Source organism: Nomia melanderi, chromosome 8 (genome assembly GCF_051020985.1).
Source record: "Nomia melanderi isolate GNS246 chromosome 8, iyNomMela1, whole genome shotgun sequence".
NCBI lineage: Eukaryota > Metazoa > Arthropoda > Insecta > Hymenoptera > Halictidae > Nomia > Nomia melanderi.
In genome coordinates, this window is record NC_135006.1 from 16077962 (window position 1) to 16096269 (window position 18308).

At 46.5% G+C, this 18308-nt stretch overlaps 2 protein-coding genes and 1 long non-coding RNA gene across 3 annotated transcripts in view; 1 reads left to right on the top strand and 2 right to left on the bottom strand.

The window, feature by feature from the left end:
* LOC143174822 (uncharacterized) overlaps positions 1 to 18308 on the top strand; it is a 121912-nt gene that overhangs the window by 31978 nt on the left and 71626 nt on the right. Inside the window, exons 2-3 of the long non-coding RNA XR_012999210.1 lie at positions 5266 to 5366; positions 5531 to 5672. This is a non-coding gene — a long non-coding RNA (uncharacterized LOC143174822). The remainder of the gene's footprint in view (positions 1 to 5265; positions 5367 to 5530; positions 5673 to 18308) is intronic.
* Positions 6308 to 7484, bottom strand: LOC116432652 (uncharacterized). The gene is made up of 3 exons (XM_031989817.2): positions 7207 to 7484; positions 6815 to 6930; positions 6308 to 6738 (listed from the first exon to the last, which is right to left on the bottom strand). Exons 1-3 carry the CDS (start codon positions 7375 to 7377, stop codon positions 6384 to 6386), a joined length of 642 nt encoding a protein of 213 aa, XP_031845677.2. The 5' UTR covers positions 7378 to 7484; the 3' UTR covers positions 6308 to 6383.
* The window catches only part of LOC116432648 (uncharacterized), a 199392-nt gene continuing 189799 nt past the window's right edge, over positions 8716 to 18308 (bottom strand). The window contains exon 10 of the mRNA XM_031989812.2: positions 8716 to 14115. Within this exon, the coding sequence (XP_031845672.2) occupies positions 13972 to 14115 (144 nt within the window). The 3' untranslated portion in view covers positions 8716 to 13971. The remainder of the gene's footprint in view (positions 14116 to 18308) is intronic.

An 18308-nucleotide genomic window follows, 5' to 3' on the forward strand; every position in this document is an offset into this window, starting at 1 on the left:
TGCTGGCCTGCACTCGTTCCAGCGGCTCCTGGTGGGGGGCACATTAAGTGGGGACGCACCGTTTGATGCACGCAGTCGTTTGTTTCAGTATATCGTAGACGGAGAAATGAAATGTAATTCGAATTTCCCGATATCGATGCGTGTTCCGCGACTGTGTTGGCGATGATCTTTCGCGTTGCTACTTATTTTCCTTCGTAGCAACGACAGACATCGCGTCAGAGTCGACCGTTAGCGGAACCTGACGGTTTCCGAGCGATTCGGGCGATTCGACCATTAATCGATTGAAGTAGAATTAATTGTCCGTTCCTGGTTCTTTGACTAGAATGTTGTAGCAGTATTTTCGTGAACAATGAGCTTCATTTGGAATCTATTTGATGCTTCATCTGAATTGGTAAAATGGTTTGCTTGCGCCTCGACGCGCGCGGTGCAAAGGTCAACCGACAATGATATACCGGCGACATTGTGGTTTGTGTCTAATGGACGCGTACTGCAACAATAACTAGGCTAACCGATAATCAAGGTTTTACTCTATTTCTTCCCTCTAATTCGTTTATGGCACTTTTTCTCGCGCTCGGTTGGCCACAGTGTTCCACTGGGCCGACACAGACAGATTTCCTTACGGCTTCTGGGAAAGTGTAATTGACCGTTTCCGTTTGCCAACTTGAAATTTATTGAATCACACTTGTTTTATTCGAGACCTTCCCGTCCCGTGCTGGGGAGCGTATGTTTTGTTTGCGTTTGTGCGGGTAGTGTTTAACGAACGTAATTACGCACTTAAAACACGATTAATTTTATTCCTGCGCGGCAGTCCTTACACTCGTTATCTTACACGGTAATTTAGAAGTATAAATGTCCCTCTCTTTGCTCCTCCCGTAGCTTTAACGATCGTCTGCGCGATAAAGGCGGATTATTATTAACATCGGTAAAGGAAAAATAAAACTTTTTCTGACCGTCTAAATATTACACACTCGCATTGGTCCCATGCTACCGCGCTTCGAGTCTCTTCCCTTCTCCTCTTAATGTTTCAGAAGGTTTCCCGTTGAGGACGAAGACTGTTCGAGGAGTTAATCGACGATAAAAACCGTAGCGCGCCCCTGTTGGCCCAACTTCTCAACGCCTCATTGTTAATTGGACTGGATTCAACGATGCCGATCTGTAGCTTTCCTCCGGTCACCAACTGAACCGATTTCGCGTCATGAGAAATCGCTGAAATTCCTTCTCAACGCTTTTCCGCGTACCGATACACCGTGGTCGCTCAAGCATTCAGCATCGGAATGATACGAAAGTAATAAAATCAGCAGCGCTCTTCGAATTTTTATAAATTCGATAATTTTCCCATCGCCGGCTTCATTTTCGAACAACCGTGTCCTTCATTTGCACGCTTCCTTCTTCCGCATTTTGCATCTTCATAAGATTATTTCCCTGCCGCATTCCTATCTTCGCGAAGTTTGCCTTCACGATCGTGACGTTATCTTCCGGGGAAGTTTCTTCTCTGAAGTTTCTCGTCTGCGCCGGACTTCGGATCGCCCGCGGGGGGAATGTTTTCCAGTTTAATTGCGCGCGCGGAGCTGTTCGCTCGCCGTTAAATCGCCGCTCGCTCAATCTTCTCGCTGCTGACGATATTAATCCTTATCCATCATATCTCACCTCCCTCCTGATATTGTACGCTTCTTACCATAGCGGGCGTATGCAACTAACTTGTCGGGCGACGTATCAAACCATTGAGACTGCTTTAAGAAATATACTTAAAGTACTTCCTGCAATTGGAAGAGTCGAAATGTATGATTTTCAAGTAACAAGCTGCCCTTTCGTTTGAAGAGCGTCGGTGCCCATGGTACCTTGTACATTCTCATGAACATCGTCGAAGCAACGATTCGGCTGCCACTGAAATTTGAGAATATGAATACGTAACGAGGGTTCGACTGTCCACGAGTCGGATCGAAGGACAATAACGACGCGACGCGTCGCGCGGTCGGCGAAAGCGGTGAAATTGAAAGTGAACGCGCGTCGCCGCAGTGTTTCCTTCACTCCGCATCCGTTGGCCGACGACGACGCGGTTGTCCATCGTAGTCCGCTCGAACGGAACGCGCCGGGGACGGCAGTCTCTTCGGAAACGACGTCTTCGGTGGAATTTCTCCTAGAATGTAGATTGTGAATATGCAGACGCGCGGTCTGACACGGTTGCGATAATTCCGCTTGGGAACTCTCCGCGGCGTTCTCTCGCCGCATGCTTTTTCTTTAATGAACCAATTAGCACACAATTGTTCCGACTGCGATGCAACCGCGTTGCCTTGAATTACACGTCGACGACGGGTCGTATCAGTTTCGAATACATTAGAACGATTCGAGGAAAAATGTTCAGCTCGGACTCCTTCGTTGGAGGAATATGTAGAATAAACGGTCGACGGATAGCATTTTCCTAATCGATCGACAGATAATAGATATCTACTATAATTTTGGAGTTTACGCAGTTACTAAGTGCGATGAGGCTTCTGGTTCATTTCGAATGCAACGGAATCCCTCACCAGAGGGAGCAGAGTTCTACTTGATTCTAGTTCCTGTAAATTAGTCTATTACAATGTTGACTCTATTCCCAGTTCTACCGTTTCCGCCGGCATAATCGATTTCGGTTGGCTGGGCGAGGGCAGCTTTTACGATGATTGCGCTCCGTCCGTGAAATTCGACGCAAGATTATACCAAGAACAGGCGTGACACTTGTAGAAAACGGATCTGCGGATTCTAGATGACGGGGAGGTAGCGCGGCCAACTTACTTGGGTATTTCCAGACGGAAATCATCTGGTTTTATAGGGTGCAGCGAGCTATTCCCTGAATTGTCGTGAGTGTTTCATTTAAAATCGTACCGTAGGGTCAGTTAGACGTTAACCTTCCAGCCGCGGGTGACCTGGTATCCACGGTCGACTTTGTTCATTTTCGAACCCACGTCGCATTGAATTTTTAAAGGATTCTTAATTCATGTATCTATGGCGTCATGCCTCGAAGTTGTAATTATTCGTTTTTAATTACGCGTTTCCGAAGAGAGGAGTCTGGTAATTGCTGGCAGCTGGAGGATTAAGAAATCACACTCGAACGTTGTTGGATTCACCTGCGCGGTTCGAGCGATCGATCTCTTTGTTCCACATCGAATTCGTTGCGACAATAGGGCGTGCAAAACCTCCTCCGAGAGAAAGCGCCAGTGGGTCAGGGTGACGACACGCCTCCGCCTCCGCCAAGTCTATCAACGCGCTTCTCGAACGTCAGTTCGACGATATGCGTCACCCATTAGAGGATTATATTGGCTCGTGTAACTCATTATCGAATTATATTATCAAGGATATAAAAATTACAAACTTCGTCTATTCGCGTAATGAAAATTGAAGGTTACCGATCAGTTGCTAAGTAGTCCGTGCTGTACAAAATGATTTTCGCTTGCGAACTAACAATTTTGTGCGGATAAATTCGATTTTTCTGTTTATAACGTTGGAATCGAAACGCGAAGTATCCATTGTCATGCAGACGACTTCATAATACCTCCATAGTGTAAAAGAAAATATAACCACCATATGTCTACCTCTATACCTTACAACTTTTGTCCGAAGAATATCTTTGTATCGCACATGATTTTTCAGTTATCGAGTTTTATTCAGAAAACAACCAAATTTCTGATCAATCGCGGATCAACCATTGACAGGCACCGAGCGTTCTCCAGGGAGAATTTCTACGATTCTTTTCCGGCGTTGTGGTTACTTGTTCCGTAGGTGTTTCGTGCGCCGCTATTCTTCGTTTTATCCTCCGATCTAAAGAATTGTGAATCGACGCACGTATCTTTATTAAAGCAACGAAGTAACGCGGCGGATTATTCTTGGAAAGAGTGACGTGGCTGAAGGCGGGTCCTGTTCAAAATTAAATTCTGAACGTGTTTACACGATTACCACAGCAGCTGGTTCCCCGTGAGTCACCCGGTACATGGAAAACGTTCGGTCAAGAACAGTCACAGCCAACTGTACGCTAAAAAATTTCAGCCAGTTCCTCTACCTTCGGACCAAGAATACTTTTCTATTTCCAAGAGTCACTGAAATTCTCTGCTTCTCGTTTCTCCTCGTAAATACCACCTAAGGTTCTCCGAATCCTCTGCTCTTTCGAAAATATTCCAAGTCCAATGCAGTCTCGATGGAACCGAGAATATTACATGCACAAGGGAAGAGACAATAATTAGAGAACCTCGGCCAGCGGCTGATATACTGTAACAATAAGTTAGAATGGAGAAATCTTTCACGAAGAAAAAGTGAGTGGATCTAGTGAGGCGTGCGCTCGCGCGAGCCTGCGCGCGGCCTCACCTCCCTAATGATCCATTGCGTCTGTGTTTGTGTCTTATGTCACGCAGCCGCTGAACTGGATTCGAACTCCTCGAGGCTAGAAAATCGTTCTCCAACGGCGCGTTATCTCTCCGCGCGAGCCTCGATCGCGCACCTTGTAATTTACCTTTTTGCTCATCCGCCGGTGAAATTCTTCAAACTGTCGGAATTACTGAAATAACGGCGAGGCAATTAGTCCTCGACTGAAATTTTGTCTATCTACCAGATCAATTTACCGAATTGTATATAGGGTGGCGCACATCGTACCATGTGACATTCGAGCGTGGGCCAACAATTGGTACACGGCATGGACGTGTTAACGCGCAGATTAGCGTTGCATCGGCCCCTTTGCGCAACGGATCGAATTATTAATCGCTTCGATAAACAGTCCGCCGTATTCCCCGTCGAGTTTATAACTCGAGCCACGGGAGGCGAAGATCAAAGCGCCAAGAAAGGTCCGAAGGATTCGGTGAAAGTATGCCGAACGATCTGCATGTAAACGCTTCCCGATAATTTGTAGGCCGCGCTGCGGTCCATTATCGTTTTAAATTCTCGTTGCATTATTTATCACGCGCTGCACCGCGTAGGTCGAACAATGAGCCGGCTGCCTCGAAATAGACGAACGAGGCCCATTGTTAACCGATTCGTTTTACGTTCGATTTCATCGCGACGTATGCGAGGCTTCCAGAGGACAGAGAATCCTGCCTTAACCTGTTAATAAGCTGGGCAGCCGAGTTAATTCGCCGATAATACACGCTATGTCTATTTCTCTCGGGCATCTTCGATGTTCTCGTTTATTCGTTAAATCAATTAATCTCTATAGACGCGATAAATCGGACCGTGGATCTAATATATGCAGATTCATACATCTTATCGAGCGAATCGATGCAATTTCAGATCATTTGATTTCAGATTTACCCTTCGCACTCGGAAGTCTTTCGCTAGAAATATTCAACAGTTTCCAACGAGTTGCAGACGACATCCTTGGAAACGAATTGAACGAAGGAATATACGTAAGTTAAGAGACAAAGTTGTTATGTCAATAGTTCACGTATTTGTGGATTGTAAGAAGCTTAATATCACACGTAAGACTTTACGATTTTGATGTATCAAATCGTACGGCGATTGAGTCGCCTCTCAAGTGCAACGGGTTAATGATTCATCGGGTCGTTTTTAGTTACCTTTGATTGCCCCGACATACCAGTGACAGGAAAATCAACCGGTTAACAGGTTAACGAGGATCACTCGAGGACGGCGATCCAGATCAAAAACGGAGTGGCCGCTGGCGGCAGGGGACCGGGCTGGACGGCAACGATACGGTAATTGCTTGACGGTCGAAATTTTCCGGTGGCCGGGGTCGTTGCAATTATCGTTGCCCCGGGAATTTAACGTCTCGCGCCGCGATGCTGCCGTTAATGATGCAATTACGGCCGCCGAATTACGCTCGATTTATTTAACGGCAGGCCGAACAGCTGTTTGTCAGTCGCTCGCGCCCCCGTGCAATTTCTCTGCAGGCAGTTTTTCCAGCGCGAATTTATACGGACAATAAGAAACGGGCCAATAAAACAGGAGAAATACGCAGGCGTATATTCGCACGGTAGTTGAAGTACCCATTAGAAGTTGCTTTCAGTTCCGCGGCTGTTCCGCGCTTTCGATCATTCCCCAGAAATTATCGTCGTAGAAATTCTAACGGTGGAATATCGGCAGCTGATCGCGAACGAAAAGCAGAAAGTCGGCGAAACTAATTGCCAGCCGATAATTCGGATACCTTGCATTTAACGAGGAAGCCTCGCGTTTCGTGTATTTATCGTAAATTCGACGACGCCGCATTGAATTCGGTGCACGTGAGAATTTAGTCGAGTTTAATGGTCTACCTTCGCCACTTAGATCCCTGAAATTAGATCGGTTCGACTCGCTTCGATTGGAATAGAGAACAGACAGTAGGGAGAAGCACTTCATTTCTCAACTTTTAATAAACCAAATACAACTTTCCCTGAATGAAGAACCATAAATGAATGCGCGCAATCTCTTTACGAGATGGCAACGTCCGCGCAGTTCTTGAAGGTCTCCTGTGGCCCGCAGCCCGCAGCTGAAGTGCCATCCCCGCAACTGCCCCAGTTGTTTCCGGCGGTGTAGGTCCATCTCAGTACGCACTGCTCGCAAGCGACATCGGATGGAAGACGAACCCCAATGTTGAACTCCATCTGACTCGAACTAACTGGGACTTCGTAGGAGCCGTCGGCTAATTGAAGCGGATGCTGATTGAAACAGCTCTCTGTCTCCAATTGACCTCTGTTTTGCAGTTGGCAAAGGTGGAAGGTGAATTTTCCACGATGGTTCGCGGTCAGCTTTACGTTCACATTGATCGTTTGTCCTCTCGAGTACCTGATTTCATTATTAATTGGCATTAGCGATACGCTTGACGTTTGCTTAGGGTTGAGCACCGAGAACTGTTCCTTACCGTTCCACGATGTATCCAGTTCCATAGATTCCGCCATTCTCGTTCGGTCTGGGCTGAGGAAGAGCGAAGTTGTCACCGCATAGGCCGCAGCGCCCGCCATTTTGGTCGTGTTGCACCTGCAATGGACGGATCGTTGGAAAAGTGATATAACATTCTTACAGCCGTGTCTCGCGTGTTGCGGTCGTCGGGCGCTCTGCTTTTTTGAACGCTCGGATCAATTAAAGCAACGACCGAAATATAATCAGAATTAATGGAAAATTCGTTCGCTCAATGTTTAGTGTAAACCGCATAATGCCCGCGAGTATTTTCTTTGAAATTTTCGTCCAGTTCTCGTTCTGAACGATGTTCCATAAAGAAATTAACAAACGTCAGGAAAATTCTGAAGATCTTACGCTGAATCCTCCACAGTAGAGAGCACTGTCGTCATAGTTCGGCTCAACGGGAAATCCTTTCCTCCAGGCGCTACTCCTTGAAACAGGGTCCATCATCATTCCATGTCCGTGGATCTCCAGAAGCTGGACACCCAGCAGACCGGCGACCAGCAAGATCTTCGCGATAGCCATGTGGTAAATTTAGTGACAGAATCGATCAGCAAACTGTTGGAACTCGCGGTCAATTCACTTCTGTCACGTTTATATATGTCATATTGTATTTATACAGATATACATACAGATCTGGAAAATCCACGATTGGTCGGTGATAATCATTACTATTGCGATTGCACGCGATCGACGGTTTCTCAACTGATAACATCACGGTGACAGCTTATCAGGAAATCTGTCCAATGGCCTGACATTGCGCTGAACCTTCTTGAGAAGTGATTCTTTATCGAAAGAAAGCGAGATTCGAATCTGCGAAACGTGTCGGGAGATAACGTGATGCAGGAAGTCTTTCTTGGAGTTTCCGGGGCGCAATTGGATGAACGGCCAGAATGAATAACGATATCTCCTTTCTTTCGAACCTCCTATCGAAACATATAATTTAATCGAGTCATTTAAAGGGAAATCTTCGATTAAGGGGAACAGTGACAACGTACCTTTGTCCGTGTCATATGCAGTCGGAAACTAGAAGCGTTCTTCTACGATTAACAACTGACTGATTAGAGAAACAATCTATTCTTTACAGGTATTATTTAATTTCAATCGATTAGACCTGCGCAACGAATCCAATGTCTATCATTGTTTTTTATTCATGCCATTTTCATCGCTCAAAAACAACCTATTTTTTACGAGTATTACTTAATTTCAATCGATTAGATCTGCGCGACGGATTCAAGGCCTGTCGTTGCTTTTTATTCATATCGCTTTCATTATTCAAGAGCAACTTCTCTTTTACAAGTGTTATTTAATTTCAGTAGATTAGATCCGCGCGACAAATGCGACGCGATGGGATCAATAGTACGGATGTACAAGGCAATAATCAATGGTTCCAATATAGAAGAACGTACAATCGCGAGCATCGTTTCTTTTCGCGCACGCAAACAATATTTAATTATGAAGTCCTGTCTTGCAATTCTTACACGTCGCTGTTACGAAAAGAAGTGCATCGAAAGAACTATTATCAGTCGTCGGAACAATAGTTTATCGCTGCCGTGATTCTATATTATCCGATGCTCTTCAATTATTCCAAGAAATTTCAAATCTATAATGCTCGACCGGAACGCCTTGGATATGTAAAACATTTTTCTAATCATTCGCAGAAGACGAATCGTTCTTATCGCAGTAGATAATGCAGAAGTCGCCATGATCAATCGCTGGACACGTCTAGTTGCTCAAGAGAATTATCGTCGATCGATACTGCAGATCGTTCCGGTGACACGATTTTCCTGGGAAATCCTCGCACAGATTTCATCGGGTTTCAGGGTTCGTGGGTCGAATGACAGAGGAGCAAGGGGGCAAATATACAACGTACGACATTTATTCTCTCGTTTCCCTTAAATCGATATCCTACGGTACGGGTAGATACAGAGGATCCTATAAAGGTACACGAATTTCCGTGAACCCGGAAAATTCGAGGACATACACCAGCGTACCCTCGCGTCCCTTCTATTCCACACTGTCCTGTGCGCGCGCGCGTGTATGTGTGTGTGTACGAGTGAGTATGTGTACTTGTGTGCGTGTGTGCGTATGCTCTCTCGTCCTTTCTCTCCGCAATGCTCTGCACGGGATTCGCGCCACGTCGCATCCTTTCGCGCGTTTAATCTTTCATTCGAACGTCACTCCTGTTTCCCGCTTTCGACGGACCGTCCACCGTCGCCATCGATTTTTTAACCTGTTGACCGGCCAATTGCTCGACTACGAGCGCTACCAAGCACGAAGAAAAAATATTCGCAGCTGCACCGTCTGTCCTCGTGATATGCTTAACGTTGGAACTACTGGATGAGTCGAAACGATTAGTTATAAATGTCTTTTCCATCGGTTATCGAGGAAACTATTATAATCATTAAAATACGAGTCAATAGAGATCTCGACGAACGCGCTCTTGTAATTTGCATACGAAAATATGAAGCATTCGATCCGGTTGCTCGATGCTTTCAATGTTAAACGCGATCTGATCCATCGTACTGTAATTAAACAATGAATCTATACAAGACAACGTCGAACAGTCGATAGAATACAGGTGAACGATGAACAAACTCGTCTTTCATGGTCAACAGGTTAAAGGGCACTCGTGCGAGTGCTTTCGGACAGAAGTAGCGTCTCCACGCTTTTCTTTAAATTTTTATTCCATTTTTCTTCTTCGTTCTTCCCTAATAAAGAATTTCCCACCGATCATTCCCGTTCGAATTCGCGCGTGCACCGATCGTAAAACACTCGACCATCGTCGGACCGGGGAACGCGATATTTACAGTGTCCACGGCCGCCATTCGAGCACAGAACCGATCGACGTCGAAGAGAACGTCGCTGTAGCGGCGATTGATAAATAATTCGAGTCACAGGCTCGTCCAACTTTCGAGCACGTACCCGTGAATCGCTCGAATCGATCTTCGAAGGGGAATCGACGTCTTCTGAAGAGCGGCCCCCGTGAGATTTTTCTCCTCGATCGGTTCTCGATCGACATTCCGGGCGAGGGAGTCGCGGTCGAGCGTCCCGTAGCTTCCTCTATCGATAAAACTAGTCTCGGTCGCATTCTATGTACAGATCGACGCACGATCGGTGATCCCACGCGAGATTCGTCGACTCCGCGTGGCACGCCACTCGTGGTACCCTTCCCTTAAGCAACGTAACATAATTAGATTAGGATTTAACACTGGAACTACCGTTCCAGCCGGAACGACTGACTTTATCCTCTGAAAGACAGATCTCGTCGGACTGGCGGGATCGAAGATTCATGTATAGAATATAAAATTGCGAACGAATAATTTTATCATTCATGTAACCGAAGCTTAATACGTAATTCTCCTAGCGTTCGAGAGTTCGATCTATTATTCGGCTGTCTATGCTGAGAGTCTTGAACACTTTGGAAAATAGTCGTCCGAGAAGAGTCGAATATTCCAAATTATTTCGGAATTAGTTTCGTAGTGTACTATCGGTAGAAACTTTGAAACGTGTAATATTTTCATTTTTATACGAGTTATATATTAATTCATATTAGATACTCGGTAGTTCTAGCGTTAAAGGAGCGTTATTAACTATTTTCTACATGACGCGGGCATTGAATAGCCTATCGCCACGATTTTAACGGATCAAGTTTCAACGGAGATCCTTTATCGCGCTCCGAACGGAATAAATTTCTCGACGTCGGAGACACGCCTCGAAAGACGATAAGAGGGTTGAAGGGTGCCACGAAACGACAGACTCCGACTGAACGATTCTTAGAGCGAAATCCAACGACGAATTCGCGAGCGCCTCCTTCGAATATCTCTCTTATCTTACAGCGGACTCGCTGGATCCGTGATAATCACTCGACACGCGACCATTTTCGAGTGTCCTCGCCAAGGAGGAGGATGATCCGTCCCGATTCTCCCTCGTTCTTCCCGTTCCCGTGCTTCAGCGCCACTTGTCGAGTATTGCCATGGCTCGCTGTTTGCCTCACGCTTGACGGTGAGCGAGGATGCGGCTGATTATCCTTGCCTTCACGGTAAATGCAAAGGGAATAGACGATTCGTGGGGTCCGCTCGAAGGGACTCGGACATTCACCAGTTAACTGTGTCCGACGAGTACACTTGTCATCTCGACACCAGAACCACCGAGCAATTAGATTGATTTCTCTATAATTTCTCGTAGAAATACACGAGTTTGTTCGATCGCCTCTCGCGAAACATCTATATTACTTCGATCATTGTAAAACGAAAACTCCGAGATAGATCGCTTTGACTCGTTCAGTAGTTCCACTGTTAAAAATAATACCAATTCCCTCAACGTTTAATAACCCAGTTCCTCAAATAAACGCGTGATTCCTTTTCGCTTAGTTTCCCATTCTAACATGTATCAGGTGGATCTGTTCTGTGTTAGAACTGCAACGGACTTCCACAGTTAACCGGTTAAATGTTTCCCGGACCTCGACTTGGGCTCTGGCCGCGTTCGATCCCGTAGAAAAAATATTCCTACATTTCTAACGAACTTTCCGCGCGGCTGCAGTTCCCGTTCACGGAAACGTTCGAGCTCTTACGTTACCTCGTTCGCGTTAGCTCAGCTCGCAACGCTGCCTTGTTCGACTTAAACGCGGCTGCATGAAGTAGCGTTCTCTACGCGGTTAACACACGGATGTGACTCGTGTGCATTTTATCGTTGGCAATACATCGGCAACCACTCGCGGCGCTCGCGAAAGAACAGAAATCCCCTTTCCTCGCGGAGGGTGGACCGTTTTCGAAAATCCGCTTCGAATCAACCGTTTCCTTCGTCGATCGCGGAATTTCTAGCGGATCGAAGGGAAAATTTGAAGCGTGCAGGACCGCGTCGAGTCGCTCGCTACTTCTGAAAATCGATTTTGCGTTTCTTAAGCGGCAGGGCTCTCCAGTGGAACGTTGGCAGCCGAATCTCGAGTAAACCGGAACGAAGGGCCGTTAAGTTCGATCCTTTACGAGGAAAATAGGGGCGGGTGAGTGAGAGGGTGGCGGGGCCGTCGAGTCTCGAATCGGTAAGAAGCTTTTTTGCTTTCATTCTGACGATATTTATATTAACGCAGGGCTCGCGCAGTAATTCGTCCGCGTTGGTTTCCCTTCTCTCGAAATCTTTGATACCTTGACTCTCCAACTTACCGATTCACTCTTTAAAGGAAACTGTTTAAAGAAAAGGCGAACAATTTCGCAACTTACCATTCCTCGCGAGGATACTCGATCACCGGCAGGAACGTCGAAGGAATGTACAATTGATCGAGCACCGAAATCAACGGCACGAACCTTTGCGTCGAGGCAACATTTAAATTGAATGGGAGGGAGAGGAAGATGAAGGTTCACGAGGAACTGCGGGAGAAGCTCAGCTGTTCGAATATGGAACGAGCGATCGGGATGAGGCTAAATAAAGGACACGACTTTCCTCTGCGAGTCATAAAGTCTGACGCTGGATAATATGCGCGAGAGAGGGTTGGCGTGCGTAATCGACGCTGGCACAGGTGCTGGCCGACAACCCCGTATTATCCTCCCCTCGCTACCGTCGTCTCCCCGTTCCTGGGGGGAAGAAGTTTAACGAACGGGTTACGTAAACCGAACAGATAAACGTAACGCGCCGCGGTAACGGGACAGGCACCGACCGCAATTTCTTCCCGGCGGTTTCTTCTCGGCCAACGTGTATTCCTCCCTGCCCCGCGTCCTCTTCTCTCGCATCCATTTTCGTTACTCCTCGACTTTCCGCGAGAACTCGCCGGATTTTTCAAACTCGGAACGCCGAAGGGCGCGTTAAATTAATTTTCCTAGCGTTCGCCGACGCGGTACAATTTCGAACTAATTCAATATTCATTTATAAGAAATTAATCGCCGCTCGGTAGTACTGGATTATTAAACGGAATCTCTGGAAAGTTTCCGCGTTTCGAACTCGCTGGGACGCTCCGTGTGCATTCGACATCGTACTTTTGCCGATGAAGGACTCCTCGATTAATTCTCCGAGGAGAATAGGTCTACAGTGGTTCGGTCGGTATCGAGAACCGATTCGAGAGACTCGTTCAATTATACACTCCCTGGTTCCTCAGCGATCGGCCCACCTGCGTTGCAATCAAAGATGAATGGTAAAATATCCTCGCTCGTCCCTTCGATCCGCGAAACTCCGCTTCCTTGACTATTCATCTATTCCCGAGCAATTTCGGGTAGCTTCGCTGATACGCAAAGAGGGACGGGAAGAGGAAAAAATGAAAGGAGAGTGATTTCGAGTAGCTCTATCGCCGCGTGGAGCGGTATACGAGAAGGGAAAAGGATAAGATGGAGCAAGGGGGCGAGATTCAGCAAAGCTAAGTGAAAAATTATGATGGCCGTTCAAGCCATTCCGAACAGCTGCAACAAAGAGAAGGAAGGAGTCGAAATTGAGCGCGGCTAAATAAAAAATCGCCTAATGTCCCTTTCTCGAGTCATTCGGAGCAACTCGATCGACGAAGGAAGCATCGCGGCAGAGCAAAAGAAGAGCGGAGCTAACCAAAAAATCGCCATGTTCCGCGAGAGGCATCGCGACGGTGCCTCGAAGCCGCACAGTGCGGTCTGTGGACAAAACCTCAAAATTCGACTATTCGCGTAACGAAAATCGGAGATTAACCATGTTACTAACCAGTCCCTGGTTAATGGTTACAAAATAACCTTCATTCCAAGAGTAACAATTTTGTGCAAATCAATTCCGTTTCTCTATTTCGGACGTTGGAATCGAAACGCAAAATATCCATTTCCATTGAAAAACTTCATGATCTCCCCATAACGTAAACGAAGTATAATCACCGTATGTTTATCTCTATACCTTACAGCTTTTGTCCGAAGCATTTGCTCGTATCACTCGTACTTTTCAAGTTATCGAGTTTTGTCCAGGGAACGGGCGTTTCGCCGCACTGTGCGCCGATCGAATCGCAAAACCGGTAGAAGATCCGTGAACGGGCCGTGCAGGAATCGGCGCAGGCTGGCGCGTGGCCAGAGGGTCATTGGAAATTGCTCGGAGACATCGCGCAGCCTATTGTCGTCGGAGACGGGGAACGGATCGGTACCACGTTGGGCTAGATCGAGGATCTACTGCGGGCTCTCGATCCTACTTCATAGAGATCGTTCGGCGACTCGTCTCCGGGAGGTTGTTGCTGCCCGTCGCTCGCCGTTGCCCCGTCGTCGACGTGGAGTTCGTCGGCACCGTTGACGGAATTTTCTCCGCGCTGGCGACCGTCGACGTCGACCTCTTCTGCGAAAAAGAAAGCGAACAAATGTTTCTGTAGACGTCCCGTTGTTAGGTTTCTGACGAATTCTCGTGTTTCTGATACCCCGTTACGCACAAGACTTCTTTGTTCGTGAGTAACGACGTTGTTAGTATTGTTATTTGCGGAATACCCCGTTCCCACCGCTTAGGAGAACCGACTCTGGTCACTTTTAGCAACGCCTACCTCGCCGATGTAACGAGGTACATTATTCCCTGTGCTTTTGTTGCTGGAGTTGGATCATGCATATTCTTCCAGCGTGTTTGCAGTTAATTCACAGGAGGGTATTACCTGTTCGACAGAGACGTACCTATAGCACGCGAATAATTGCAGTTTCATAGGGTTTAAACTGAACTGAGAGGAGAATTATCCTCGATATTCTGTTTGTTAATGCGGTGCTTTGCGGTCGGGCTCCACGTCCGTTCCAACAATCGCCTGAATCGAGTGTTCACCGAAGCTAATAACGCTCGAGTCAATAACTCTGTTGAATGTCTTTGAACGATTCTTCCGTGAACTTTACTCTTTGCTCGTGAACGGGGGTCGTTTAACCCTATGAAATTATCGCTGGATCTATAAGCTGACCGCGGGGAACCTTCTAGTAACTAGAAATCTCATGACAACGTTTAGCAATCTCTAAGCCTATCACCACGCTTGTCTTCTATCGCGCTCCTACGCTTAACCCTTTGCGAAAATTCTTCCAAACATGCGAAACCTTCAACATATAAAGCTTAATTACATATCAGTCGCTTAATCAATAGAAGAAAAGGAAACTACGGTCGTATCTCTTGCTGTTCGACTAATCAGATCACTTGTTGACGAGTCAATCTTCCAAATATGAATATCTCATCTTATCGAAATGCCGACAGTTTACGATAACAGAAAATTCCAAACGGAAGCTCAGGACAAATCCGCGCAAACGCGACACGGAATCGTGAATCGGCGGTACCCCCGATTTCCGATGTCCCACGAATCGATCGATCTCCCGCCCGCAACTCGAACAATCCGGAGTCACTCAATTTGTTTCTACCCCGAAGATTCCAATAACTCGCGGCGAATCGCCTCGAGTTCCTCGAGCCGTGGTACGCGATCGGAAAAGGAACAGGCAGGGAGAGTTTTATGTCCGGCACGCCCGCGACCCGGTGAACTTTCGCAATCAGACCAGGGATCACGTAAGCTCAGCGCACCGCGGCCATTCTGCCGCGCCGGAAGGAAACCATCGGTCACTTCCTCCCCGGGACGCGGTCCGCGGCGAGGAGACCGAGTCCGAGCACGTCCTCGTCAACGGATCCCGGAAATTGCGGCACGTAAAGGCACCCCGCGATGCTCCGGATTACTTCCAATTCGAGTGTCTTCCCGAGCTGCGCCCACTGTTTCGAACCCGGCCGCTCTTAAATACTGCGCAACTACTCCGCGCATTGGGAGATACAGAAAGGAGAGTCGTAACCTATCGCAAACAGTGGAACAAACGACGGACAATCGAATCTACCTCGATTAACGCGTTCGTGCCACGGAAACTTCGGTTATATCTCGCTTACGAACTGTATTGATTTTTTAACACTTCCGGCCCAATTCGATTGCTGCAATCTCCTCGATTAGACGATGATTATTTGAAAGCATTTCTATATTGTAAATAATGTTACCTAATCAGATGACATTCAGCGAAACGAACGCCCGATACTAAGAAGGTAATTCAATGAAATTCATATTCTATCTTTCATTTCGTATATTCTCTTTAAATTCAGCATTCGACGCGTTAAATCAGTTCTATTCGGGTTTGTCATTTTTATATATTTCGATATTGCCGATGTTTTCATTGCTTTCTAAGGGATATCACTATGCCTGACCATGTATCTATTAAAAATATTCTCGTACGAAAATTCACGTGTACCGTGTGTGGTGTACGTGGCACGGAACGTGTTGATACTAGGTTTACGGAGATTTATCGCGGAATATTTTACTTCGTCGTTCTTAGAATCGACGTCGTTCATTTGGATCCAGGAAATCGCATAGAGGAATATTCGGAGCGCGAAGATACGAACTGCGCGCTGTTTACTGTGCCGTTGTAACGGTGCCAATGAAACGTGCCGAGGGAAATCGGTAGATGGGGAAAGATGGTAGGGTGATCGAGACTGGCGGTGTTTCGGAGGTTCTTCTTGAGAAAGGGCAACTGAACTTTAAGGGAGCCGGGGGATAGCGAGGGTCTCTCCACGGTGGATGCTCGGGGTCACGGTGATAAAGACAAACGATCCGCGATGGATCAATTTGCCGAGGGGACGTGCGGAGACAAATGATCCGAAGGGAAGCATACGTCGAGCTGATGTTACCCTGTGTGCCGGCGAATACTCGATACGCGTGAAGAGGAAGATATACCATTGGTATATAATACGAGGAGCATTAACCCTTTGCACTCGAGGGGCGTCATACAGTCGCCACCTGATTCGACGCGGCGAACTTATAAAATTTTCAATTCAATAGTGAACCTTGTGTAACGTATCAACGCATAAAACATCGAAGTAAAATAGTTCCGTCTCTTAATTTATGGAAGATAATCAATCGTGATAGTTGCGAAAAATATTAATATTTAGTCGGAAAGTAATGAATATCTTTAATGAGAAATACTGTCGAGTGCAAAGGGTTAATACGTTGAATGCGAATTACTATTTCACTCGATTAAACGATGATCGCTTGAAAACATTTCTATATTATGACTAAGGTAGCAACCTAACTCGGTGACCTAAATTTGTTCCATTTCATGTATCTTACTCTGACATCGTACGGCATTCAACGCGTTAAGCAGTGAACTGTCGAGTTCAGTTTTAAAATTCTGTATGTCAAATATGTAATGGCATCAAGCAACGGCGAGTACGTCGAACGTGGAATGAACGTAACGTTGTTTTACGTTTCAAAATGACGCGTTTATTCGTGGGACGCAGCGAACCGGTTAAGCTGGCGTACTAAATTAATGCGTTCGAGTCGAATCGGTTGGAACTCTGTCGTTGAATCGCAACTTTCGCGGTCCGATTGAATAGCAGTGTTTTCAAAGCGCGAACAGCGACGCTTGCAAACCCGCTGCGAGGCCAGAGGAACGAGTGGCGCAAAATATCAGAGGAACAGAGAAGCTTATGGATAATGGAATTCACGCAATCTGGACAACAAGTTGTGGGTGTGGGACAAATCCGCGGCGACTCGGGATGTTCATGCAAATACACGTTTTCATGGAATGCTTTATGGGGACGCAGATCAAACGGAATTTTGTTTATTTCAGCGGGGGATCCTTTCATGGCCAAAATAAGATTAAACCCGCGCCGGTGTTTATTACACTCTTTTACTGCAATGAGTTTCAAATGAACGCGAAAACTGTAAACGCGCCAGTGCTCGCAGTTTTACGATGACGGGATTCAGCGGATCTCTCGCGCAGTCATTGCCCGTAATGCGAACCGGGCTTTGCGCGTGCAAAAATCCGAAGCTTGGAAAACGCGAGTCCAATCTGTTCAATTACAAATATCGACGGGCGACTCGAAATTCAATCGATCTCTGTGAATTATTAATAACTCCCGCGTGCTATGGAAACCTCCGCAATTTAGCCTGTCATCCTTCGTTGCTTGATCAGTTAAAATACACATAATTTACTTTAACTCTTCGCAGTCGAAGCTCCTCTTCGCTCGTATTATTAACTTGAAGCAATTCCCATTGGAAAAATATATTCATATATAAATAAATGTGCATGAAGGGAAACTTGATATTGATTATACATAGATTTGATACTAAAATTAATGACTCCTTCATTATTCACGTATGTCGATGTTAACGCACTTTGACTGCCAAATAAACACTCATCAGAACTCTCGCGCAGTCGAAACAGTTGTCTTAATAAAGGAGAAATGAAAATCTTCCTTACGTCTCATGCACCCAACGAAGCTCGTTCGATGCATCGCCAAGAAAGCTAACGTTTACCTAAAAAACGGTGTCAATATGAATATGGCCGACACGGCGGCCAAAGTTACGTTTCCCTTCCAGCGTCGCGTCGCGCGCGCGAGGGTTTCCGTTTCTCGAACCGAAGTTCGGCCTATTGAACCGTCGAGCCGGTCGGAAAGAAAGTTTAATTCCGAGATCGAAGGATTTACTGCTTGGGAAGCTGTTTAGCGGCGGGGCGCGGGTCCGTTCTCGCTGGGCCGCGATT

What these genes read in the sequence shown, in the direction of transcription:
- LOC116432652 (XM_031989817.2), bottom strand. Translation starts at nt 7,377, where the DNA reads ATGGCTATCGCGAAGATCTTGCTGGTCGCCGGTCTGCTGGGTGTCCAG. An exon ending in TCTACTGTGGAGGATTCAGC is followed by an intron (nt 6,931 to 7,206) that starts GTAAGATCTTCA and finishes CGTCCATTGCAG; the next exon opens with GTGCAACACGACCAAAATGG. An exon ending in ACTGGATACATCGTGGAACG is followed by an intron (nt 6,739 to 6,814) that starts GTAAGGAACAGT and finishes TAATGAAATCAG; the next exon opens with GTACTCGAGAGGACAAACGA.